Source organism: Oncorhynchus tshawytscha, linkage group LG04 (genome assembly GCF_018296145.1).
Source record: "Oncorhynchus tshawytscha isolate Ot180627B linkage group LG04, Otsh_v2.0, whole genome shotgun sequence".
In the NCBI taxonomy this organism is placed as follows: domain Eukaryota; kingdom Metazoa; phylum Chordata; class Actinopteri; order Salmoniformes; family Salmonidae; genus Oncorhynchus; species Oncorhynchus tshawytscha.
This window is the reverse complement of record NC_056432.1, coordinates 12,944,280-12,971,761: the sequence shown is the minus strand read 5'-3', so window position 1 is coordinate 12,971,761 and position 27,482 is coordinate 12,944,280. Positions and strand designations below refer to the sequence as shown.

Sequence of the window (27,482 nt, the reverse complement as noted above, 5' to 3'; positions counted from 1 at the left end):
TCTGAGCAAACCAGAAACCTTTCAATATATAAATTCAAACAATACTTTAGGACCATTTAAATACAATAAATTGGAAGGTTGTGCAGGAATATGGTAGATGAAGGAATCAATCTATAATTTCAGACTGTTAAAGAGTATTTATCTGGTCAATATGTCAGTGTATTATGTCTGTAATAGTGTGTTAAATGTGAAAATGTGATCGTATTATAAATTGTATTTTAATGTTGAAGGACTCTTGGAAGATTACTCCAAATGGAGGACTAAAAGAGATCCTAATAAACTCATCTGCAGCAGAGATAATGGATTTAATGGTGCTCCGTGGGATGTCCTAAGTTTCTGATATTTTTTTATAACCCAACCCTGATCTGTATTTCTCCACAACTTTGTCCCCGACCTGTTTGGAGAGCTCCGTTTGTTTTTATGGTGCCGCTTGCTTAGTGGTGTTGCAGACTCTGGGGCCTTTCAGAACTGGGGTAGATATGAGATCATGTGACACTTAAAATCTACCTGTGTGCAATCAGATCTGATTTAGGGGCTTCAAAGCATTTGGGGGTGAATACATACGCACGTACCACTTTCCTGTTTTTATTCTTTGAAACAAGTCATTTTTTAAATTTCACTTCACAAATTTAGATTATTTTGTGTAAATCCATTACATGAAACAATAGGAAAAACAGAAAGGGGGATAAAAACTTGTGCAAGGCACTGGCAATAGCCCTGGTCTGAAACCTACATACACAGGGCAATAGCCCTGGTCTGAAACCTACATACAGAGGGCAATAGCCCTGGTCTGAAACCTACATACAGAGGGCAATAGCCCTGGTCTGAAACCTACATACACAGGGCAATAGCCCTGGTCTGAAACCTACATACACAAGGCAATAGCCCTGGTCTGAAACCTACATACACAAGGCAATAGCCCTGGTCTGAAACCTACATACACAAGGCAATAGCCCTGGTCTGAAACCTACATACACAAGGCAATAGCCCTGGTCTGAAACCTACATACACAAGGCAATAGCCCTGGTCTGAAAGCTACATACACAAGGCAATAGCCCCGGCTGCACGAGGCCACGAGAAATAAATGGCAAACTGCAGGTCAGGAAAAACCCAGACGTTGTCTTTTTGCTTCTATAGAATATTGCGTATTCTTTTGCAACTGTAAAAATAGGTAAGAGGTTCATAAAAATAAGCAAACACTTGTGTTCTTTATGCTTTATTTACACTCACTATGATGTGTAAGTAAGGTAAAGCAAGCAAGGCGTTCAATTTTTGGAATTATTTTATTTTGAACTCGTACCCATTTTGCAGTTGTGAAAGAATATGCCAGCCCTTTGGAATTTACCGCCGAGGCGATATTTGGCAGCTCTGTGATTATGAAACCAGTGAGAACGTACTTCTACGCTATTTCAAATGGTAATCGTTACACCCAAACGGCCAGAGTAATGACACTTCATGTTACTTATGAGTCCCCAGGTTTCTTCCCAGGAGCAGGGGAGGATGTAGCCTAGTCAGTCATGCTCAGGCATGCCTGCCTGTACTCTAAGAGAAAACTTATGCTTGATACGAAAATGTGGCCCGAGGTGCTTGAACGGTGTGAGCATTTGCGGAGCCGCCATAGGCACACAGAGGCCAAATTGAGCTCCCATACCGCACTCCCATGGAGCCTCTCAAATCTTTTGTAACAACTCATAGGGCTCCATAAAGCTCTGCATTGACATGACTAGTTGACAGTAGGTGAGGGCAGGAGGTCCTACATGAGCACAAACTCACTTCCTTCACAACAGCTCTGCAAAGCACAAGTATGAATGCCCTGACCTCTGCAAACGCCGTATCACCATAAATGCTGCATGGCTAATGCAGATGCGGATTGACCATGCCGAGCCTTTAAGTTCATGTCCTACTGTCATAGATGGGGTGAAGCACGCCCTGTTGGTCAGGATACATCATCTCAACTAGACTGCTTTTACACTACGGGGAATACCATAGGGACAGTTCACTGCTACCGCATCATGCTGTCAGTATTTACCCTCCCAGATGAAACAGTAACACAGACGAGCTTGAGAATACTATTTTTTTATAAGACTGGGTAAAGAACCAGCAAAAACAATGACATGGTTAGTTTCTTACAACATTTCTCCTACCCAATAAATCTCCTTGACTTGTTTTGATAACAGACTTCGATATACAATTAAATGTGTTCAAGCTGTACTCAGGGGTAAACATATAGTAAAAGTCAATTCACTTACTCAATTTAGTATGATACTGCATTTCATATGGTATTATTAATTTGTTGATGTCCATCCATTTCATGTTACGAATTACGATTCCTACAATAAGTTACAAATTTGCAAAACATTTGATATGTGACCAATTCCAATTTGTTACAGCTAACGTTAGCTAGATTGCTAGGTGGCTAATGTTAGCTAGGTTAGGAGTTAGCTAACCTTAACCTTTTAACCTAACATACTAAGTAGTTGCAAAGTTAGCTAAAATGCTAAAGTTGTCCGTGATGAGATCTGAACATGCAACCTTTGCACTAAGAAGGTTGCTGGCTATGGGGAATTAATTTAAAGTCGAACTTGATTGTGCAAGTTAAAATATGATCATGGTACATGTGTGTGTGGGGGTTTATGTGACCTCAGTCTACACTACACCACCCATCTATCCGTCCTTGGCTCCACCGACTTCACCAGGCCCTGGCCCATGACCCTGAAATCCTCCAGGATGGCCTCCACGTTGGGGACAGTGTGAGCCTCCTCCCCACTCACCTCCACACGACGAGCCACCATCTGCGAGGTCTGTTCCAGAGGGACACACACAAAGAAATTAATAAGCAAATAGAGAGGGAAAGAAAGACATGTTCCCTGACTTCCGGTCTTTACCTTGAACGGCAGTGGGGTGAAGGCTTTGGGTTTCCATAACACCGCGATCACAGTGCCGCCATAGGGGTCATAGAAGAACAGAGCCAGGTCTCCAAATGCATCCTGGGAAAGATAAGCAGACAGGTTTAAAATGGAAGGCCTTTAGCCCACTTGAGTCAATATGACAAGAACTACATGGTCTGAAACCTACATACACAAGGCAATAGACCTGGCTGCACGAGGCCACTAGAAATAAATGGCAAACTGCATGTCAGGAAAAACCTAGACATTGTCTTTCTGCTTCTAAAGAAAACCAGCAAGCCAGAGCCCATTGAGCACCACACAGGTACTTACCCTGAGCTCTGCCAGGTAGTGGGTGACGGGGTTGAAGTCGATGACGGGTAGTGCCCCTCCAGTGTTGGCCACTCTGCCAGCCAGGATGCCCCTGCTGAAGGTGGCATGAGGCGGGTCCACTGCTTGGCTCAGTAAGGGCACCTGCTTGGGGCTCAGGTGGATCAGGACATCATAGGGATCCAATGGAGGCCGCATGACCACCTGCGTGTGCACAGAAACACAGAGAGAAGGAATGGTAATGATGGAATGTATATTACAGTAGGTTTGACAATGCAATAATTTTGGGGAAATGAAGAAAAACATTATACAATTAAGCATGCGAGTGGTAGTTTTAAGAACGTGTGAGTGACTGACCCTGACGTCCTGTATCTGGCTGGTGTCCATCAGCTGAGGTTCTAGGATCTTCAGGCTCTCTGCAGCCACCATCACCACACGCTGCAACATCTGAGCACACAGAGACAAACCCCTCAATAACCCACACCTGATACTGGCCAGCATAGTGAGAGTGATCCTACCAAACCCTTGTCGGTTGTCCGTAAAGAGATATGTTTGAAACTCCTCATTCAGAACTATCCTCACCTGTGGTTTAAACAGCTGTAGGGTTAATACTGTGAATGAGTCAGCTAAGGACAGTTTGAGTTCTATCGAATAGCTAGGTTTACTCTGTCGAAACACCAGACTCCATCACAAAGATCTGGTACATTGTCAAGGATGGGCATCTTGGTGAGAACGTCGGGCTGTAAAAACATGTGCACAGAGCTCCATTATAAGCTGTTCTATCAAAAAGTGTTCAGCCTCTCGATCAATCATTTGATTACGCAAGTGAAAAGTGCAGTGTCCTTGGGCGTATTCCAATCATTCCACCAGCTACCCCGCAGCCTTCGTACATTCACAGTTGGAACACTGCGGCCATTCAAAATGAAGTGGACCTTTGCCATCAATGAGAAAGTGACCTGACAGATGCCTCAAACACACAGGTTTTTCTCAGGCACATGAAATGTTAGTTGTCAGCACATCGTGCATTAGGCCTATTGAATTCAATGTTATTGGACAGACACAAAAACATGGCAGGTCTAGAGAGCAGCTACTTGGAGCATTGGAATCCAGTGGGTTAGGTGGAGCAGGAAAGCAACATGAAAAGGATGGGAAGCTGCCAGCTCCATCTCCTCCCCATGTTGCTGTGTGCTGCAGTATTTCTCAGAGGACATGAAAACAAGATCTTCAACTGATTTCCTTCTGGAAGTGGACAGTGAAAAACACAACTGGTGAGCATTACATGCACTTCTTGATCATGTTGTCCCTGATAATATTGAAGCCATTGTATTCGTCTAGATAGAACACCATGAATGAAAAAGGAAGCATTCAGGTAAAATTGTATTTTTGCCATTTTGAATTCATGTAATACAATTATTGTATGAGTGTCATAACATGACAAACTGAATGTGTATGGCATTACATGAGTGATTTACAAGGTGCTTGAAAGGTTCAAAAGCAAGAGGTCAGTAATCAAGGAAAGAAACAGTCAGCTGCCTATGGTGAGAGATATGACACTAGTCATTTCAACAGGCATTTAGACTTAAAAAAAAAAAGGTTGACTAATCAGTAATAATAATATTGATAACGGTATGAGTGTATCTGTCACCAGTGTGACGTAGGAGCAGTATGCTCTGAGGAAGAGTCCAAGGATCGGGAAACTGTGTGACTGCCGACTAACAAGAACGTGCAATTCATTTCTACTCCGATGTTTATGATGTCACCTCCACCATTATATTCTGTTAGGTTCTAATTCTCAGAGTAAAAACTTGGACACTATGAAAGCTTAAACCAAGTTTATTCTTCCCAGAGGGTCAATACAGCTGCATTAGACATCACACACCAGCACTGATATTTATAACCTTTTCTCCTAGGCTGAGTCTCCTCCTACACTGCCAATGCATCTCTGTTGCTAGACAGAAATTTTGTGATATCCGTTCTTCCTCACTCCATCTGACCTCTACCCCAAAGTGCTCACTCCTCCCCAACTCAAGGCTGTCATGGTGATTGGTACTATACTACGTCTCTTCTCCTCCCAGAGGATCTCTGTTGCTAGACAGAAATTTTGTGATATCCGTTCTTCCTCACTCCATCTGACCTCTACCCCAAAGTGCTCACTCCTCCCCAACTCAAGGCTGTCATGGTGATTGGTACTATACTACGTCTCTTCTCCTCCCAGAGGATCCCTCCCATAGGATCCCTGATGGCTAACAATAATATATTCTGCCATATTGTAAATGTTATACATTACCCTCTCTCCGTCAGTGACGTAAGTATATTTCATATTCTCAGAAGCCAACAATTGACTATGCTGTTTAATATACAGAGACTGGCATGAACATGGCCTGTCCTAGACAGTGTGAGAGTCAATTGAAAAGTTTGAATTCCTGTTTTACATGTTTTACTCCGTTTCTGTGTATGCCTCTTCTGTTACTATGCTGTGTACAATGTGCTGCACAAATAACATATTGGATGTGACATACTGGTGAATGTACTGCATGTGTGTGTTCTGACCTGCACAGTGGGAGCCTGCTTAGTGGCATGATACTATGACGGATGTGAGTGCTAGGTATTTCTCTTGGGCGGTGGTCGTTTAGCTCAAATTGGAGTGGGTCAGTTACCTTGAGGTCCAAATGGAGACTTTCTTGTCGCTGGGAGTGGCCATGAACATAACAGGCAGAGACTCTCTGGAGGCTATGAAGTCATTCTTGATCTCAGTGTAGTCAGCAGCTACAGCAGAGGATAGGACAGAGAGGGAAAGTCAGGGGGAGGAGAGAGGTAGGAGAGAGCGTGGACAAGACCGAGGGAAGGAGAAAGAGAGTTGTAGGAGAGGCAAGGACAGAGGGAAGGGGAGAGAGAGTGGACAGGACAGAGGGAAGTAGAAAGAAGGGTAGGATAAGGGAGAACAGGACAGAGTGGACAGGACAGAGGGAAGGAGAAAGAGGGGTAGGATAAGGGAGAACAGGACAAGAGAAGGAGAAAGAGGGGTAGGATAAGGGAGAACAGGACAGAGTGGACAGGACAGAAGGAAGGAGAGAGGTATGGGAGAGCGTGGACAGGACAGTAGGAAGGAGAAAGAGGGGTAGGATAAGGGAGAACAGGACAGAGTGGACAGGACAGAAGGAAGGAGAGAGGTAGGGGAGAGCGTGGACAGGACAGTAGGAAGGAGAAAGAGGGGTAGGATAAGGGAGAACAGGACAGAGTGGACAGGACAGAAGGAAGGAGAGAGGTATGGGAGAGCGTGGACAGGACAGACGGGGAGGAGAAATAAGGGAGAACAGGACAGAGTGGAGGACAGACGGGAGGAGAAAGAGGGGTAGGATAAGGGAGAACAGGACAGAGTGGACAGGACAGACGGGAGGAGAAAGAGGGGTAGGATAAGGGAGAACAGGACAGAGTGGACAGGACAGAGTGGACGGGAGGGGAGGAAAGAGGGGGTAGGATAAGGGAGAACAGGACAGAGTGGACAGGACAGACGGGAGGAGAAAGAGGGGTAGGATAAGGGAGAACAGGACAGAGTGGACAGGACAGACGGGAGGAGAAAGAGGGGTAGGATAAGGGAGAACAGGACAGAGTGGACAGGACAGAGGGAAGGAGAAAGAGGGGTAGGATAAGGGAGAACAGGACAAGAGAAGGAGAAAGAGGGGTAGGATAAGGGAGAACAGGACAGAGGACAGACGGACGAAGAGGGTAAGGAGAACAGGACAGAGTGGACAGGACAGAAGGAAGGAGAGAGGTAGGGGAGAGCGTGGACAGGACAGTAGGAAGGAGAAAGAGGGGTAGGATAAGGGAGAACAGGACAGAGTGGACAGGACAGAGGGAGGAGAAAGAGGGGTAGGATAAGAGAGAACAGGACAGAGTGGACAGGACAGAAGGAAGGAGAGAGATGTTATGGGGTCTTTATATACTGCTGCATGAGTATGATTAGATGCACATTGTTGTGTAAGATATATTATAATCCACATTGTGTGTGTGCTCACCGGTGAGCTGGCTGTTGAGGTTGACAACCAGGGGGTTATTTCTCCAATCGAAGGAGGAGAGTAGGTGGAGAAACCGAAGGAAACCGACCTGAGGAGACCTGAGAGAGGGGAGAGAAAGTGAGAGAGAGGAGAGACAGGAAGAGAGAGAGACAGAGAGAGCGAGCACAAGAAACAGATGGATAAACCACTTCTCCAATTTTTTTTTATCAAAGAACAAACAGCAAAAACATGTGACCAATTACAAATGTTAGAATATGCTATTAAAAGTCCTATTGGCATGGGACTAGTATTACGTTGGTTATGTATTTACTACCCCAGAGGACGATTCAGACAGGATACGTTTTTTCCAAAATATAAGTGTCCTGTAAGTGTCTTTTTTTAAATAAAAAAGCCTGGATGGTTTTTTTTTTCAAGGCGTGAAGATATTTCAACAAGTCCAGGCAGAAACAGGCTACACTGATATATTGAGCTTGGTTCCTACTTTCTGAACCATACCAAACCATCTTTTAGGTCGTGTCGATATATTTGAATTAAGGAAGAGTAAACATTAGGATACTTTAGCGATCTACAGTAGAAGGCAAACTAAATGCACCCAGCCTTCAGATGGGAGCTGAACAGTAAACTTGCACTTGATATGAATTGTTTGGCTATGAAGAGACCGTGAACTTGTCATTTCCAAACGTTTAGCTCAGTATGCTGCTTGTGATATATTTTATTTTTTTTGACGTTGCAACAACAACAATCTACAAATCTGTCATTATGGGGTATTGTGTGTAGAACAATTAATTTTTAATTTAATCAATTTTAGAATAAGGCTGTAACTGAATGAAAGATGGAAAAAGTCAAGGGGTCACTGGCCTACACACAATACCCTATAATGTCAAAGTGAAATTGTTTGTAGACATTTTTACAAATTAATAAAAAATGAAAAGCTGAAATGTTGCATCAATAAGTGTTCAACATGGTTTCTAAAATGCCTACCTCATCTTGGTACCCCTCACATACAGATACATGTCAAATCCCTCAGTCGAGCAATGAATTTCAAACACAAAGACCAGAGAGGTTTTCCAATGCCTCGCAAAAGGCACCTATTGGTAGATGGGTAAAATAAAAACACTTGACATTGAATATCCCTTTGAGCAATGGTGAAGTTATTAATGACACTTTGGATGGTGTATCAATACACCCAGTCACTACAAAGATACTGGCGGAAAACCGTTCAGGGATTTCACCATGAGGCTAATGGTGACTAAAACAGTGACAGAGTTTAATGGCTGTGATAGACAAAACGAGTATCATAACATATAGGCAATTTTCTTGACACGATTATGATCAGAGTACTTTTTGTAATTATCCGTGATTTAAAAAAATATACATTTTCAGGTGCCAGCAAAAATCTCTCATGTAAGTCAGTCAGACTTTATAAACCTTCTCCCCAGTCTGAGGTCCTAAGCACTCGGAAGCAGGTTTTCATCAAGGATCTCTCTATAACATTGCTCCGTTCATCCTGACTGGTCTCCTAGTCCCTGCAAAACATCGCAACAGGATGATGCTGCAGCCACCACGCTTCACCGTAGGGATGGTGCTAAGTTTCCTCCAGACAAACTCCAAGCAGGCTGTCATGTGAGGAGAGATCCTTGATGAACAGAGGCTTCCGTCTGGCCACTACCATAAAGGCCTGATTGGTGGAGTTCTGCAGAGATGGTTGTACTTCTGGAAGGTTCTCCCATCTCCACAGAGGAACTCTAGAGCTCTGTCAGAGTGACCATCGGGTTCTTGGTCACCTCCCTGACCAAGGCCCTTCTCCTCTGATTGCTCAGTTTGGCCGGGCAGCCAGCTGTAGAAAGAGTCTTGGTGATTCCAAACTTCTTCCATTAAAGAATGATGGAGGCCACTGTGTTCTTGGGGACCTTAAATGCTGCAGACAATTTTTGGCACCCTTCCCCACATCTGTGCCTCAACACAATCCTGTCTCGGAGGTCTACAATTCCTTCAACTTCATGGCTTGGTTTTCGCTCTGACATGCACTGTCAACTGTAGGACCTGATATAGACAGGTGTGTGCTTTTCGAAATCATGTCCATACAATTTAAATATCCACAGGTGGACTCCAATCAAGTTGTAGTAATATCAAGGATGATCTACAGAAACAGGATGCACCTGAGCTCAATTACGAGTCTCACAGCAAAGGGTCTGAATACTTTGATACTTTGTTTCACTTTTATAAACCAGGTGAAACATCTGGCTCATTGTTCATTGTGTTCCTGCTCACAAAATCAAAATAAATAAAATCGCTATTTTACCTGTAATACCCTTGTTAAAACCAAGTACAGAGTCTACTTGTTATAATGAATTGGTATTAGATTTAAAATATGATCGAGTTTCTCCTGTATTTGTATTGATCATGGATCCCCATGAAAAATACTTATTTTCCACCATAATTTGCAAATAAATTCATTAAAAATCCTACAATGTGATTTTCTGGATTTTTTTCTCTCATTTTGTCTGTCATAGTTGAAGTGTACATATGATGAAAATTACAGGCCTCTCTCATCTTTAAGTGGGAGAACTTGCACAATTGGTGGCTGACTAAATACTTTTTTGCCCCACTGTATGCATGTGTCTATGCCTATGTTTGTGTTTCCTCACAGTCCCCGCTGTTCCATAAGGTGTTTTTTAAATCTACATTTTACTGCTTGCGTCAGTTACTTGATGCGAGTTCCATGTAGTTATGGCTCTATGTAGTACTGTGTGCCTCCCATAGTCTGTTCTGGAAGAGACCTCTTGTGGCATGTCTTGTGGGGTATGCATGGGTGTCTGAGCTGTGTGCCAGTATTTCAGACAGACAAGTCGGTGCAGTCAACATGTCAATACCTCTCATAAATACAAGTAGTGATGAAGTCAATCTCTCTTCCACTTTGAGCCAGGAGAGATTGACATGCATATTATTAATATTAGCTCTCTGTGTACATACAAAGGCCAGCTGTGCTGCCCTGTTCTGAGCCAATTACAATTTTCCTAAGTCCTTTTTTGTGGCACCTGCCCACACGACTGAAAGTAGTCTAGGTGTGACAAAACCAGGGCCTGTAGGACCTGCCTTGTTGATAGTGTTGTTAAGAAGGTAGAGCAGCGCTACTGTTGTATCAATATGTTTTGAACATGACAGTTTATAATCCAGGGTTACTCCAAGCAGTTTAGTCATCTTAACTTGCTCAATTTCCACATTATTATTTACAAGATTTAGTTGAGGTTTAGTGAGTGTTTTGTTCCAAATACAATATTTAGGACTAACTTATTCCTTGACACCCACTCTGAAACTGACTGCAGCTCTTTGAGTGTTGCAATCATTTCAGTTGCTGTAGTAGCTAACGTGTATAGTGTTGAGTCATCTGCATACATATACACACTGGCTTTACTCAGTCAGTGGTATGTCGTTAGTTAATTTAAAAAGCTGCCCTGGAGGATCTCCTTTATTGTATTGTAATGTCATTAAATATTTCTTCAAAACAAATGCATTAATGTACAAGTGAATAGGTTGGTTTACTTTTAAGTTTAAGTTTTGACCAATAAGGTAGCTTGTTAAGTTGTGGCCAATGGGAGAATTGACCTGGTTAACAGGAGGAGGCCTGAGGGAGAAAGATGTTGAAAAAAGGAAGGAGAGACATTATCGGTGTTGGTGAAGAAAACCGATAAAAGACGACGATAAAAGTAGAACAAACCCCAAACCTACTGAGTTTTGAAAGTAAATACAGATTTCATCTTATAAGAGAGTTATTATTTTGTTAACAAAGACTTCGTAGAGACTGAAGCTACCGTTTCATCGTGGAGGTATTTGACAGCCTAGAAGTTAGCCTGGCATCGTGCAAATTAGGGAGCCAAATGAACAGCGCTCTCACCGACGCAATTTGGTAGGCTACACTGACTGATGAGACCAGAGTCACTGACTAGCAGCCCAGGATAGGAAACCTAGGAACCTTGTCCAGATACCATGGACCTGGATAGGAAACCTAGGAACCTTGTCCCGATACCATGGCCCAGGATAGGAAACCTAGGAACCTTGTCCCGATACCATGGTCATACAGTAGAACCACGCTGCATTATTTATGAATGGCAAAGGGATATAGAAGATCAAATGTATTCAGTCAGTTCGACACCTTCAATAAACTAGTCAATGAACTACTTGCTGTTCAGTTGTCAAAGCACAGTAAGTGGCCTATGCGCCACAACTCTGCGTGGCTGGCTATAGGAAAGATGTGAAAAACAATAAATGACTGTGGCAGAGAACAATAATTTGGCTAAGTGGATTTTGACTCATCGTTACCACTTACATTACATGTGACGTGCAAATTCACGAGCATCGTGCTCTCCCTTCTTGAAAAACTAATTTTGTCCTATCAATAGATCACTAGAAGATGCATATCAAGTTAAAACTTCTAAATGAAAAGCAGCCAAGATAATATGAAGTATTAATCTGTAACCAGATGATTCGCCGACGACTGCAAAACACTAATGGAAAACACTGGCAAAAAAATACTGGAATCAGTTATAAAAACCCATAGCCCTTTATGGTTGTGAGGTCTGGGGTCCGTTCACCAAACAAGAATTCACAAATTCTGCTAAAATATCCTTGTGTATAAAAATACAAATAATGCATGCGGAGCAGAATTAGGCCGATATCCCCTAATTATCAAAATCCAGAAAAGAGCCATTAAATTCTTCAACCACCTAAAAGGAAGTGATTCCCAAACCTTAACCATAACCTACAGAGAGATGAACCTGGAGAAGAGTCCCCTCAGCAAGCTGGTTCTGGGGCTCTGTTCTCAAAACACAAACCACAGAGCCCCGGGACAGCAGCACAATTAGACCTAACCAACTCATGAGAAAACAAAAGATAATTACTTGACACATTGAAAATAATTAAACGATTTGGCCCTAAACCAAGAGTACACAGTGGCAGAACACCTGACCACTGTGACTGACCCAAAATTAAAAGGAAAGCTTTGACTATGTAAAGACTCAGTGAGCATAGCCTTTGTATTGGGAAAGGCCGCCATAGCCTGTCTTCTCGAGAGCCAGATGTGCCCACCGCATACAAAATTGAACTGCACTTCCTAACCTCCTGACAAAATGTATGACTATATTAGAGACACACACATCCCTCAGATTACACAGACCAACAAAGAATTTGAGAGAAAGAGTTTGTGGTACAGGAAGGTGATGATAGAACGAGTGAGAGAAAAATTAGCAGAGAGGGATTGATAGTTCAAGTAGGTAACTAGTTACCCTGGAGGAGTGAAGGGGGCCGGCTGCAGGAAGAGGGACGCCACCAGCAGGTCAGCAGTGTCCTCTGTGATGTCATCGCTAAAGAGCTGCGCTCCCAGCCAGCGCTTGGCCAGGCGACACACCGCCCCGAAGCATGGGTGGAGCTGCTGGAGCCTAGAACACACAACCACAGAGACATTATGATATGTGTGTCTGTTGAGAGAGGGTGTAAAGCTATAGTGCTAGCTGACAGAGAGAGCGCTCCAGTGTAAAGCTGGTGCCTGACCCGTGCAGTGTGCTGGTGAGTAGGGGCCGCTGCATGGTGGCCATCTCCAGGGCCTGAGCCTCCGCGTTGTCCCTGACGATGAGCAGCCCCTCTGGACTAACACTCTCCCTCAGGACCTGAGGCTCCCGGTGGTACGCTACCTGGATCCTGAACACCAAGCCATCCTGCACACACACACAATTAGTCAAGATGTCTGAGAACAGTGCTACCCTATACCAGTCAAATTCAAATCAAATCTATGTTATAAAGCCCAATTGTGACAACTGCAGATGTCAGTGTGTGTGTGTGTCATAAATTAACATAATCGCTACCATCCTAACCCCACAGAGAGAGAGAGAGAGAGTAGGGCCCATACCTTCCACACATCCAGGTGTGTGGGACTGGGCTGGCAGGTGTAGTGGTGGTGTTGGGTTAACAGTTCTCCCAGGCTGATGTGGAAGGCTGCTTTAATGTGGCGGATGGCCACTCTGTCATGAGGCCACTTCCCACTGCCCTCCATGTGGCAGATCACTACAACAGGAGAAGGCAAGCGAGAAGGGTTCATAGTAGAAAACACACAAATAGCATACCTTCTCTGGATCCACAAAAAAACACTTCAGGTCTGTACAGTACCCACTAGGCTTGGGCAGTATGGATCATAAACCAGGATATTTGACGGTACCATTGGTCTGGTTTTTCAGTTTGTACTCTAACGTTCTAAAAGTTGTTTTTTTGCGCTGTTTGCTAAATCACATCAATGTGAGTGAGGTGAGGGGATCAAATTACACCTCTCGACAGAGTGGAAGGGGTCATAAAGCCTACTAACTTTTGGGGTCACGTGACCTCTTCTACCTTTAGTAAGATAAGAGAGAGGAAGAGTGAAAATGGCAAATCTGGTGTCGGAAAAAAACGCCACCGTCCTTTTTGGATACATTTCGGCTTTAGAACCAATGAGAAAGGGGAACCCAAGGATTTAACAAAGGTCATTTGCAAGATTTGCCAAAGGCAATAACAAAAGGCAATACATAAAATGTGCCTTCCTACCTCAGGGTACACCAGGCTCTGAACTACGCAGGCCTCAGGACCACAGCGCTGGGGCCAACCCAGTCTCCATCACAGCTGATAATTATTATTAGGTATTTTTCAAAACTATCCAAATACAAAAAGCAAAGCACCCAGTGGTAGAGGTGCACAGCAGACGGTAGGTATTTTTCAAAACTATCCAAATACAAAAAGCAAAGCACCGGGTGGTAGAGGTGCGACGCACAATTGGCCTAGCGTCGTCCGGGTTAGGGAGGGCTTGGCCGGTAGGGATATCCTTGTCTCATCGCGCACCAGCGACTCCTGTGGCGGGCCGAGCGCAGCTAACCAAGGTTGCCAGGTGCACGGTGTTTCCTCCGACACATTGGTGCGGCTGGCTTCCGGGTTGGATGCTCGCTGTGTTAAGAAGCAGTGCGGCTTGGTTGGGTTGTGTATCGGATGCATGACTTTCAACCTTCGTCTCTCCCGAGCCCGTACGGGAGTTGTAGCGATGAGACAAGATAGTAACTACTAACAATTGGATACCACGAAATTGGGGAGAAAAAGGGGCAAAACAAAAACTCAGAGTCCGCATCTAATATATATATATATATTTATTTTACCTTTATTTAACCAGGCAAGTCAGTTAAGAACAAATTCTTATTTTCAATGACGGCCTAGGAACAGTAACTGCCTGTTCAGGGGCAGAATGACAGATTTGCACCTTGTCAGCTCGGGGGTTTGAACTCGCAACCTTCCGGTTACTAGTCCAACGCTCTAACCACTAGGCTACCCTGCTGTTTAGATGCTAAACAATTCATTGTTGTCATTATTTTGATGGTGTTTAAACCAGTTGGATGTGCTATTTGCTATTGTTACTGTCCTATTTTGATATGGCAGCTACTGGCCATTTCGAAAGGCTGCTTGTGTTGCTCAATTATGCACAATATTCTATGCTGAAAAAATCTTGTTGGAATTTATAGTGAGCTACAAAAGTATTGGGCCAGTGACAATTATACACTACCGTTCAAAAGTTTGGGGTCACTTAGAAATGTCCTTGTTTTTAAAAGAAAAGCACATTTAACATCAAATTGGTCAGAAATACAGTGTAGACATTGAGAAACAGACGCCTCCGAGTCCTCGACTGGCAGCTTCATTAAATAGTACCCAAAAAACACCATTCTCAACGTCAACAGTGAAGAGGCAACTCTGGGATGCTGGCCTTCTAGGCAGAGTTGCAAAGATAAAAGCCATAGCTCAGACTGACCAATGAAAAGAAAAGATTCAGATGGGCAAAAGAACAGACAATGGACAGAGGAACTCTGCCTAGAAGGCCAGCATCCCGGAGTAGCTTCTTCACAGTTGATGTTGAGACTGGTGTTCTGCGGATACTATTTAATGAAGCTGCCAGTTGTGAGGCGTCCGTTTCTCAAACTAGACACTAATGTACTGGTCTTCTTGTGCAGTTGTGCACTGGGGCCTCCCATTCCTCTTTCTATTCTGGTTAGAGACAGTTTGCGCTGTTCTGTGAAGGGAGTAGAACACAGTGCTGTACGAGATCTTCAGTTTCTTGGCAATTTCTCGCATGGAATAGCCTTAGTTTCTCAAAATAAGAATAGACTGACCAGTTTCAGAAGAAAGCTCTTTGTTTCTGGCCATTTTGAGCCTGTAATCAAACCCACAAATGCTGACGCTCCAGACAGAACTAGTCTAAAGAAGGCCAGTTTAATTGCTTCTTTAATTAGCAAAACAGTTTTCAGCTGTACTAACATATTTACGAAAGGGTTTTCTAGTGATCAATTAGCCTTTTAAAATGATAAACTTGGATTAACTAACACAACGTGCCATTGGAACACAGGAGTGATGGTTGCTGATAATGGGCCTCTGTACACCTAGGTAGATATTCCATAAAAGAAATCTGCCGTCTCCAGCTACAATAGACATGTATAACATTAACGATGTCTACACTTGTATTTCTGATCAATTTGGACAAAAAAATGTGCTCGACTTTCAAACTTTAGAACGTTAGTGTATATTTTTGTCTCTGTATTCCAGCACTTTGGATTTTAAATGATACAATGACTATGAGGTTAAAGTGCAGACCGAGGGTATTTTCATCCATAACATTTAGAAATTACAGCACTTTTTGTACATAAATCCCCACCCCCCCCATTTTAGGGGACCAAAGTGTTGGGCCAAATTCACTTGTGTATTGTAGCAGTCAAAAGTTAAGTATTTGGTCCCATATTAACAGCACAATGTCTTCATCAAGCTTGTGACTATAAACACTTCTCCATTAATGTGGATGCTACCATGATTACAGATAGTCCTCAATGAATTGTGAATAATGCACTGGAGTGCAGAGCCAAAGTAAAGCGCTGGAGTACTGAGCCAAAACAACAAAAATGTGACAGTATGTCAATTCTTTTGGAGCTCACTGTGTGTTCTTATTATAAACTGGATGGTTCGAGCCCTGAATGCTGATGGGCTGAAAGACAATACTACGGGTATGACAAAACAATTATTTTTACTGCTCTAATTACATTGGTAACCAGTTTATAATAGCAATAAGGCACCTCAGGAGTTTGTGGTATATTGCCAATATACCAAGGTGAAGGGTTGTTTGTATTTTAAGAAACGCAATTGTATGTTGGCATGAGTTAACGCCTAGGGTCCCATGCCATCATATAGTTATATTGCTTCCAAAATTAACGTTTTATAAGAAGGCTGAGATTGTTTAACTGACTGCTTACTGTGTTCATTATTGAAGAATGTTGAGCATTAACCTGCATATTGAGTTGGATTATAAGCCTAAATGGTAGGCTACAAGCAACAGGCATGGATGTGGTTGATGGGAAAGCGAACCATAATGGAAGAATTAGTATTCTATCCAAATTACAAATACAATGCTGCCTCACTGTGGTAAGATTGTTGTTGCACATTGTGTTGAAGAGAATGTATGAACCCTAATTTCACTAACAACTAGGCCTAGAAAAGTTCAGTCCCGCCACGTACATGAAGGCAGGCAGCATTGTAAGCGCAACACATGAACACAAGGCACTGATGAACACATGCACCCCCCACACACACACATGTAAGAAATGGTGTGCCGTACCTTGGATAGGGGTGATGTACACAGGGCAAGGTTTGACCTCATGGGGTACCAGTGACCGGGACAACTTCTCTCTGTCAAAGAATGAGTAGTCCAGCTTTAGGGGCACTGGGGGGAACACCTGTGTGATGGAGGAAGCACAAATCAAACATTGAAATTATGAACCATCTCCAACTCGCTAGTTAACGTCTGCTGCATGGAGGAGCTGGAATGGATTAGGAGCCAAATGGAAATAAACAGGCCTTAACGGGAAGTGACCTGAAACTCATGTTGCCAAATCCTTTTGTTAGGGTTTGCACCAATGAATACATTCCTGTTGAGATGTGTCAATGGGGAAGGGGGGGGTCTAGGTAGGGTACAGTAGCTAGGGGGGTTACCTGGGTGTAGCGGAGGGCTGGGTGGGCCCCCTGCACTGAAGTTATGGACAGGGGAAGCCCCTCCAGCGTCCACAGCTTCCTGCTTAGATCATCATATGACTGAACCACCTTCAGACTCTCCTCCTCACCAGTACTGCACACCTGGCAAACACACACACACACACAGAGCTTTAACAGGTTTCAGATGTCAAAGTTTGTATGGAGGGGGTCATCAACCCAGAGAAAGATGCACTACAACAAAAAACTCAGAACTACCTCACGTCCCACTTTGATGACATCATCCAGCATCCCTCCAATGTATCTCACACAGGATTCTGGTATATCTGCATGACTGAGGAGAAGAGAAAGGAGCCTCTCTTAAACCTGCTTCTAACAGAACTTCCCATACAGCCAACACAACATCATACAAGGAAAAGATGGTGGAGAGTTGTCAAAGAGGCTTTGTGTGGATGCAAGCATTTTGATGAACAGCTCAGCCTACTCCTTCCTTCTAGTATAGGAGAGGGTTTATTTATTTCACCAGGTAGGCCAGCTGAGAACAAGTTCTCATTTGCAACTGCGACCTGGCCAAGATAAAGCAAACCAGTGCGACAAAAACAACAGAGTTATACATGGGATAAACAAACGTACAGTCAATGATACAATAGAAAAATCTATATATAGTGTGTGCAAATGTAGTAAGATTAAAGAGGTAAGGCAATAAATAGGCCATAGTGGCGAAATAATTGCTAAATTGTAATTAAACACTGGAGTGATAGATGTGCAAGTAGAGATACTGGAGTGCAAAGGAGCAAAAAAATAAATAATATCGGGATGAGGTAGTTGGGTTGGCTATTTACAGATGGGCTGTGTACAGGTGCAATGATCGGTAAGCTGCTCTGACAGCTGATGCTTAAAGTTAGTGAGGGAGAAGTACATCTCCAGCTTCAGTGATTCTTGCAATTCGTTCCAGTCATTGGCAGCAGAGAACTGGAAGGAAAGGCGGCCAAAGGGGGGGTTGGCTTTCGGGTTGACCAGTGAAATATACCTGCTGGATCGCGTACTATGGGTGGGTGCAGCTATGGTTACCAGTGAGCTGAGACAAGGCGTCGCTTTACCATGCAAAGTAAATAAATATGACCTGGAGCCAGTGGATTTGGTGACGAATATGAAGCAAGGGTCAGCCAACGAGAACATACAGGTCACAGGTGTGGGTAGTATATGGGGCTTTGGTGACAAAACGGATGGCACTGTGATAGACTGCGTCCAATTTGCTGAGTAGAGTGTTGCAGGCTATTTTGTAAATGACATTGCCGAAGTCAAGGATCGGTAGGATAGTCAGTTTTACGAGGATATGTTTGGCAGCATGAGTGAAGGATGCTTTGTTGCGAAATAGAAAGCTGATTCTAGATTCAATTTTGGATTGGAGATGCTTAATGTGAGTCTGGAAGGAGAGTTTACAGTCTAACCAGACACCTAGGTATTTGTAGTTGTCCACATATCAGAACCGTCCAGGGTAGTGATAGGTTGAAGAGCATGCATTTAGTTGTACTTGTATTTAAGAGCAATTGGAGGCCACGGAAGGAGAGTTGTATGGCATTGAAGCTTGTCTGGAGGTTTGTTAACTTCTTGGATATAGGGGGCGCTCTTTTAATTTATGGATAAAAAAACGTTCCCGTTTTAAACAAGATATTTTGTCACGAAAAGATGCTCGACTATGCATATAATTGACAGCTTTGGAAAGAAAACACTGACGTTTCCAAAACTGCAAAGATATTGTCTGAGTGCCACAGAACTAATGCTACAGGCGAAACCCAGATGAAATTTCATACAGGAAGTGCCCCAGATTTTGAATTTGAAATTCTTGATTATTGTAGATTTATCGGTGGTGACAGTGTTTCCTAGCCTCAGTGCAGTGAGCAGCTGGGAGGAGGTGCTCTTATTCTCCATGGACTTTACAGTATCCCATAACTTTTGTAGTTTGTGCTACAGGATGCAAATGTATTTTTGAAAAAAGCTAGCCTTTGCTTTCCTAACTGTCTGTGTATATTGGTTCCTAACTTCCCTGAAAATTTGCTTATCGCGGGGGCTATTTGATGCTAATGCAGTACGCCACAGGATGTTTTTAAGCTGGTCAAGGGCAGTCAGGCCTGGAGAGAACCATGGGCTATATCTGTTCTTAGTTCTACATTTTTTGAAAGGGGCATGCTTATTTACGATGGTGAGGAAAGCACTTTTAAAGAATAACCAGGCATCCTCTACTGACGGAATGAGGTCATTATCCTTCCAGGATACCGGGGCCAGTCCGATTAGAAAGTGTTTTAGGGAGCATTTGACAGTGATGAAGGGTGGTCGTTTGACCACGAACCCATAACGCATGCAGGCAATGAGTCAGTGATTGCTGAGATCCTGGTTGAAGACAGCGGAGGTGTATTTAGAGGGCAGGTTGGTGAAGATGATATCTATGAGGGTGCCCATGTTTACGGATTTAGGGCTGTACCTGGTAGGTTCCTTGATAATTTGTGTGAGATTGAGGGCATCTAGCTTAGATTGTAGGACGGCTGGGGTGTTAAGCATATCCCAGTTTAGGTCACCTAACAGTACAAACTCTGAAGATAGGCAAATCCAGGGCACAGCTGGGGGCGGTCGATAACAAGCGGCAACAGTGAGAGACTTGTTTCTGGAAAGGTGGATTTTTAAAAGTAGAAGCACGAACTGTTTGGGCACAGACCTGGATAGCATGACAGAACTCTGCAGGCTAACTCCACCCCCTTCGGCAGTTCCACCTTGAAAGAAATGTTGTAGTTGGGGATGGAAATTTCAGAATGTTTGGTGGTCTTCCTAAGCCAGGATTCAGGCACGGCTAGGACATCAGGGTTGGCAAAGTGTGCTAAAGAAGTGAATAAAACAATCTTAAGAGAGGAGGCTTCTAATGTTAACATGCATGAAACCAAGGCTTTTACAGTTACAGAAATCAACAAATGATAGCACCTGGGGAATAGGAGTGGAACTGGGGGCTCCAGGGCCTGGTTTAACCTCTACATCACCAGAGGAGGAGTAGGATAAGGGTATGGCTAAAAGCTATAAGAACTGGTTGTCTAGTGTGTTTGGAACAGAGAATAAAAGGAGTAGATTTCTGGGCGTGGTAGAACAGATTCAGGGCATAATGGAAAGAGATTGGTATGGTAGGATGCAAGTACAGTGGAGGTAAACCTAGGCATTGAGTGACGATGAGGTTTCGTCTCTGGAGGCAGCAATTCCGCATGTGTGTAGGGTGGGACAAAAGAGCTATCTAAGGCATTTTGAGTGGGACTGAGGACTACAGTGAAATAAAACAATAAGAACTAGATGACAGCAGCAGGCAAGGCATATTGACATTGGAGAGGCATAAAGCAATGCAGGTGTTGATCAGGAGAGCTAAGACAACAACGGGTAAATGGCGATTAAAACCTCTTAAGCCGACCCCCTACTTTTTCGAACATTCTGTTAAAAATCGCGCAACATTTTGGCGTCCTGCTACTCATGCCAGGAATATAGTATATGCATATGATTAGTATGTGTGGATAGAAAACACTCAGACGTTTCTAAAACTGTTTAAATCACGGCTGTGACTATAACAGAACGTCTGTTTCATCGAAAAGCGCAGGAAAATCTGATCACTGGAGATGGAAAAAAATATCCATGCGCCACTTCAACCCATTGTTAAAGGTGAACCGTATTAAATGAGGCCGAGGTTGCAGTACCTACAGCTTCCACAGGATGTATAGAGTCTTCTCATTTGATTCTGATTTGATTCTTGGTAGATCCGACCAAAGGGAACCGATTCCCTCCGACCACCAACTTGATGCATCGGCTCGGTGTTTTTCCGGACATTTTTTCCAGACGACCAGCTATCGAATTTACATCGCCTCCTGATGATTTTTATAGCTTATTAACGTGTAGTAATACCTAAAGTTGCATTAGAAAGGTATTTCGAAGTGTTTTGTGAAAGTTTATCGTCGACTTTTTAACTTTAAAAAAATGACGTTACGTTATGAAACGCTATTTTTTCCGTTTATCACACAGTTTTCATAGATCGATATCTAGGCTATATATGGACCGATTTAATCGAAAAAAGACCCAGTATTGATTATGGGACATCAAGGAGTGCCAAGAAAGAAGATGGTCAAAGGTAATGAATGTTTTATATTTTATTGTGCGGTTTGTGTAGCGCCGACTATGCTAATTCTTTTGTTTACATCCCCTACGGGTCTTTTGGGGTGTTACATGCTATCAGATAATAGCTTCTCATGCTTTCGCCGAAAAGCATTTTAAAAATCTGACTTGGTGCCTGGATTCACAACGAGTGTAGCTTTAATTCAATACCAAGCATGTGTATTTTAATGAACGTTTGCGTTTTAACTAATACTATTAGCGTTTAGCGTAGCGCATTTGCATTTCCAGAGCTCTAGTTGGGACGTCTGCGTCTCAAGTAGGATCAAGAGGTTAAATGGGCAGAGCGGGTCAGTTAGGTACATACAGGACCTGTGTTCGAGGCTGGGGCCGACAGCTAAACAAAAGGGTAGTGATCCCAAACTGGACGCAGTCTATAACTGTGCCATCCATTTTGTCACCAAAGCCCCATATACTACCCACCACTGCGACCTGTATGCTCTCGTTGTCTGGTCCTAGCTACATATTCGTCGCCAGACCCACTGGCTCCAGGTCATCTATAAGTCTTTGCTAGGTAAAGCGACGCCTTGTCTCAACTCACTGGTCACCATAATACCCACCCGTAGCATGCTTTCCAGCAGGTATATCTCACTGGTCATCCCCAAAGCCACCACCTACTTTGGCCGCCTTTCCTTCCAGTTCTTTGCTGCCAATGACTGGAACGAATTGCAAGTTGGAGGCTCCCTCACTAACTTTAAGCATCAGCTGTCTGAGCAGCTAACTGATCGCTGCAGCTGTACACAGCACACCTGTAAAAAAAGCCCATCCAATCTACCTACCTAATCCCCATATTGTTTTTATTTACTTTTTTGCACACCAGTATTTCTACTTGCACATCATCATCTGCACATCTATCACTCCAGTGTTAATTTGATAAATTGTAATTACTTCACTACCGTGGCCTATTTATTGCCTAACCTCCTCACGCCATTTGCACACACTGTATATATACTTTATTGTGTTATTGACTGTATGTTTGTTTATTCCATGTGTAACTCTGTGTTTGTGTCGCACTGCTTTGCTTTATCTTGGCCAGGTTGCAGTTGTAAATGAGAACTTGTTCTCAACTGGCCAATCTGGTTCAATAAAAGGTGAAATAAAATTAAAATTCTTAATTAAACCGACTGATACAGGGTCAGATCTTTATCCATCCCCAAAATGGTTATGGTTAGGATTGGAGGTAGGATGATCTGATTCTAGATCTGTGCTTAGGAGTGGTGAGGTACGTACAGCTGCAGCAGGTGGGTGATGAGCTGGCGTGGGACCAGTCTCTTCTGACAGGTGGTCTCTCCTTCCCACACCACAGCCTCCGTGATGTCACCGTCCTGGAACCGACGCAGCTCAGAGCGAGACCCCCACAGCTGCCTGAACTCCTCAGCCTGCACAAACACACACAGCAGTGCAAATGACACAAACAACTGGATGACACATTTGAAAACATGGTATTAATTGTTAACACAGAAACACAAAGAGAGAAATAGACACAGACCTTGGGACTATCGGCTGGGGGTCCTCTCTCCAGTACAGAGGCTGTCTGTTCTGGGTTGAGCAACAGGCCAAAGGACAGGGGTGGCTGGGCATTGTGCTTCGGAGCATCACTCTCCACCGGCCACTGCCATAGCAAACATACACTGTTACACACACCAACCAGACTACCCATTAGGAATGTTATCAAGTAAACAGTTCTGTCTAAACGTACTGGACCAGTCCGTCCCAGTCAACAGACCTGAATTACACACAACCTGTCTCAACCACACACACACATTTTACAAAGTGAAACACAGGAACACAAACCATTCAGTACTATTTAACATACGGAAATCAAAGAAAGCAGGAGAATGCTCACCTCGGGGTCAGGGGTCAGTGAGTGGGTGAGGAGGCGGACTCTTTGGCCCAGTCCTCGTTGCAGGAGGGAGAGGATGAAGGGGAGTGCAGTGAGGACGTAGTTTCCACTGTGGTCCATGAGTTCACTGAGGAGGTTGAGTTTCTTACAGCAGCACTGCAGCTTGACCAGCTCACACAGCCTGATGACAGAGACACACAGGAGGGAGTGGTCCAAGTTAATACAAGAGGAGAGAACAATAAATGTGTGTGCTAGCGTGTGTTCCGAACAAGGCCTTACTGGAAGACATGGTCACTGGTCCTGATCATGGGCTTGGGGGTCATGAGTAGGGCATGGAATCCATCCACGGTGGGGTCGTCCCAAAACTGCAGCGACAGAGAAGCCTCGTGCTGCACCTGAGAGCCAAACAAGCTACAGTCAACCAATCAGAGGACATGTTACTGCCATCCAGCCAATCTCAAGGCACCTTGCCACAGGGCACTCACCTGTTTGTAGGTGCAGGCTGTCATGTCAGCACACATGTTGAGGTGTCCAGAGGGGTCGACAAAAACAACCTGGAAAGCAGTGTGGAACTCGGCGAGAGAGGGCTGAGGGAGGGAACGAAAGAAAACAAGGGGGAGAAGAACATGTGATTATGATCCATAATGGAGAAAATAGAAAAGCACTCCTCCTATTACTAAAGAAAAATTCCCCCCAAAAAACCAGCTTCTTGTATTTGTTTCATTAGTCCATTGTTGATATTGTCCCAAAATGTTTTGCATGTCAGAAATCGAGTTTAAGAGATACAATTCAAAATACAGAAATACAGCCGGTATGATGCATTTTGCATCACATGATGATCATACCAGCTGTACTTCAAAAGTTATACAACTTGAAAACTTGATTGCTGACATGAAAAACATTTTGGGACTATATCAACAAAGGACTAATGGAAAACAAATGCCTAAAGATAGTTTTTGGGTGGCATTTTCCTTTAAAGTCATTTGGACTAGTCCTGCCTCACCGCTGTTGAATCTGGGCCTTTGGCTAGGGTAATTCCATTCTCTGTCAGGTCGTTGAAAGCTGAGATTGAGAAGAAAGCGATGACAATAAGACTGGCTCTAAACAGAGTAGTGATGAGATCAACACCAAACACTTTGCAATAACACCAGGTATGGTATTTATGGTACATGCAATGTTACTCCAACAGTAGGAGTAGACAGACAGGTAGGAGATGAGACCTCATGCATCTTACCCAGGAAATGCAGGCTGTTGCGGAGCAGCTGGTAGGCTGTCATGGTGTTGCTGACTCTGTGGCAGGAGAGGAGGTATGCCAACAGCATGGAGCCCAGGAATCCACTGAAACACCCAACGCCCTGGGGGAAGAAAAAGAGTAGTTTAAGCACTGGGTTCATTCAGCCCAGTAAAACTCTTGATAGAGATGGAGCGGGTGGTGGTGCAGGGGCCCAGACCTGGTCCAGCTCCCTCTGTCTGAGCCACACTTTGAGCAGTGCCACTCCCTCTGCAAAGGCGGCACACTGGGAGCTCACAGTGGTCAGGAACTGCAGGTGGGCCCTGGGTAGCATGTCCCCAAGAACAGAGCTGTTGTAGTGGGGAGTGGGCGGCTCACTTGTCACTGCCCAAAAATACAGACAGAAAAGGAATGGATGAGAACGTGGACTTAATTCTGATTTAAAGGTGAAGAATCTATCCAATGCACAGCTGTAATTCAGGTTAGTGTACTATCTCCCTCAACAAAGAACACTCATCTCATTTAACAATCAGTTTCCATTAACATCCTAAATCAGAAGAGACCTGTATTTTTGGAAACAATATATCGAAGCTGCTTGGTTTGAGTTGAGGCCCTCACCTGGCTGAGAGCTCCCCAGGCCAGTATACCAGTCGGTGCGGATGTTGTTCCTCTGGGGGTGGAAGCGGCTGGGCTTGAAGAAGCCCGGTGGAGGGCAGGCGTGGAGTCGCAAGATGAAACTGGAGGAGTCTTTGCCTGGAAAAGGGGCCATTTCATTTAATCATTACTGACACACACAAAACAATATGTTGTGAATAGGTACATGAACAGGTAGTGAATAGGTGCTTGCCGACAACCATATGAATTGCATGCTAAATCCAACCAAGCTAGGCTTTGAGTTAAGGAACACCGTGAAAAAAGGTTTAAGCTCTACAAGACTTGGCCTTAGAATGAACCAACTGTTCAATCAAACAAATGTATTCATGAAGCCCTTTGAACATCAGCCGATGTCACAAAGTGCTATACAGAAACCCAGCCTAAAACCCCAAAAAGCAAGCTATGCAGATGTAGAAGCACTGTTGCAATCCCACCCTTCTGTGACAGGTGCTAGGTACCTGGAGGGGAAAGCAACAGGATAGGACGGAGGCGGTTGCCATGGAGACATGAGTACCGCATGGCCCCGATGGCGGGAGAGGCGGCAAGATGTTGTGCCAGTCCTGCCAGGTAAATCGCCCTCTTCCGTGGGTACCTCTGGTTTAAGGCATCTTTAGGGTGCAGGACATCCTGAAGATAATACATGAATAGACGTATGTTGTTATTTCTGTTGTACGACCAAATGTTGACTCTTATTGTTCAGAGTGAACAGTGTGGCATTACGTACAGCAGGAATAGCGACTGCCAGATCAACTGAGATGCCTGGTTTGGTGCAGGTGCCCAGTGGGTAGCTGCCTATGATGGTAACAGATATGGGCGGTGCCATGTGAAACTTGCCCTTGGCTGCCTTTGGCACCAAGACAAAGGGGACCTTCACCCCTCCTGACAACCATGACAAGTCACTTAGCTGGGGAAAAAGCAAGAGAGAGATCAATGGCATCAATGGCAAACATTTTGGAGATCATTGAGGTCAGACCAAATACAACAAGTTCCCACTATTTCTAATCCCCTGGAACCACCGTATCACTGACATACCTCCATGTCAGAAGTCTGTGGTACAGTCTGGAGCTGCTCAGTGACACTCTGGACAAAAGAGTCAATCAGCTGCTTCCTGCGCTCACTCAGGGAAACCTCCTTCAGCAGCTCCTCCATCTGTTGGCATTGGCAGGGAGACAGAGGGAGATTAACAAATATATATGTATATGCATGCATGGGACCATTGAGACTGCTGTCATGTTGCTAAGTGGCCGTGTGGTCCCCACTTCATCAGAAATACTGGAATGTAGGCGTGTGTGTACACACACACACAAACACACAATGTCAATGTTCTTGAAAACGATTAATTTGTGAATGAACCACCGACCTCCACCCATACCTAACCCCGTCTCACCTGCATCTTGAGCAGGCTGCAGTGAAACAGGCTCTCGGCCTCCTTGAGCTGGTTTAGTTCATCTGCGGTGGGAGGTTTGTAGAGGTCACCGCGCGACAGCTTCACGGGACGGAGGAGCCCGTTATGGACCACCTCAGGCTTACCCCTTTTGGCCCTGGTCGGGCCCTCATCTTCCTCATCGTGCGAAGACTCTGATTGCTCCATCTTTGAAACGTGAGAATCATGTGTAACGTTAACACACATATCAGAATATGTTGTAGTGCGAGATCTAGCTAGTAAACTAACTAGCATCAAATTGGCTGCATGGTGGATATAAAGGCATGGACTAGCTATAGTTGGCTAGATAAATTGGACTATCTACAGAAACTCGTCATAACTCAAATCCCGACAACCTTTCAAATAGTAACGTTATCTGTAATACTAAGCGAATAGATATTGTCTCCGCTAGCTAATGTTACCGTTACGTTAGCAACACATGAAGAGTTACAATACACATGTAATGTGCGATGCTAACGTTAGCTGGCAGCTAATTACTAGTACTAGTCGTCATTGCCTCATGATAAAATGAAAAAGTTCACACTATATAATGTAAGTTACCTGCTCCTTGGCTGTTGCTTTCATCTTTAATTTATTCACTGGTTGTTCAATAGGCAATCGTTTTATTTCCATGCATATGAAAACTTTTAGTTCTCGGCACAATTCTCACGTGTGGACAGGATCAGTCAGACCCTAGTGCATTACGACACACAACTGTGTGTTACGATTGGGTAATTTCCGTTTAACTCCGCCCATCTAACTCAAGATGCGTTGCATGAGCATACACGGAAGGATGCAGAGGAAGAGAGGCCCAACTTGGGTGGAATACCTTTCTCCCTCCAGCAGGTGGCGTTTTCCCCCCGTTGTTTCGCCA

General features: G+C 44.1%; 1 protein-coding gene across 1 annotated transcript; it reads right to left on the bottom strand.

The window, feature by feature from the left end:
• Positions 1–565: 565 nt before the first annotated feature.
• On the bottom strand, positions 566–27,327 carry LOC112246971 (nucleolar protein 6-like). The gene is made up of 27 exons (XM_042320346.1): positions 27,170–27,327; positions 26,573–26,776; positions 26,218–26,334; positions 25,910–26,089; positions 25,644–25,812; positions 25,150–25,284; positions 24,752–24,915; positions 24,535–24,655; positions 24,304–24,362; positions 23,786–23,887; positions 23,580–23,695; positions 23,304–23,481; positions 22,947–23,069; positions 22,688–22,836; positions 17,522–17,597; positions 17,267–17,407; positions 16,893–17,010; positions 13,134–13,288; positions 12,779–12,942; positions 12,514–12,666; positions 7,232–7,329; positions 5,878–5,981; positions 5,766–5,786; positions 3,573–3,662; positions 3,219–3,419; positions 2,886–2,987; positions 566–2,801 (listed from the first exon to the last, which is right to left on the bottom strand). Exons 1-27 carry the CDS (start codon positions 27,239–27,241, stop codon positions 2,652–2,654), a joined length of 3,462 nt encoding a protein of 1,153 aa, XP_042176280.1. The 5' UTR covers positions 27,242–27,327; the 3' UTR covers positions 566–2,651.
• Between the last annotated feature and the right edge of the window lie 155 nt (positions 27,328–27,482).

Bases quoted from the DNA above. Each gene is read 5' to 3' on its own strand.
- LOC112246971 (XM_042320346.1), bottom strand. From the start codon at position 27,241: ATGGAAATAAAACGATTGCCTATTGAACAACCAGTGAATAAATTAAAG. The intron at 23,482-23,579 runs GTAAGGCCTTGT...CTCTGTCATCAG, and splicing joins ACCAGTGACCATGTCTTCCA to GCTGTGTGAGCTGGTCAAGC. The intron at 17,408-17,521 runs GTAGTTCTGAGT...TGTGTTTGCCAG, and splicing joins TCATCAAAGTGGGACGTGAG to GTGTGCAGTACTGGTGAGGA.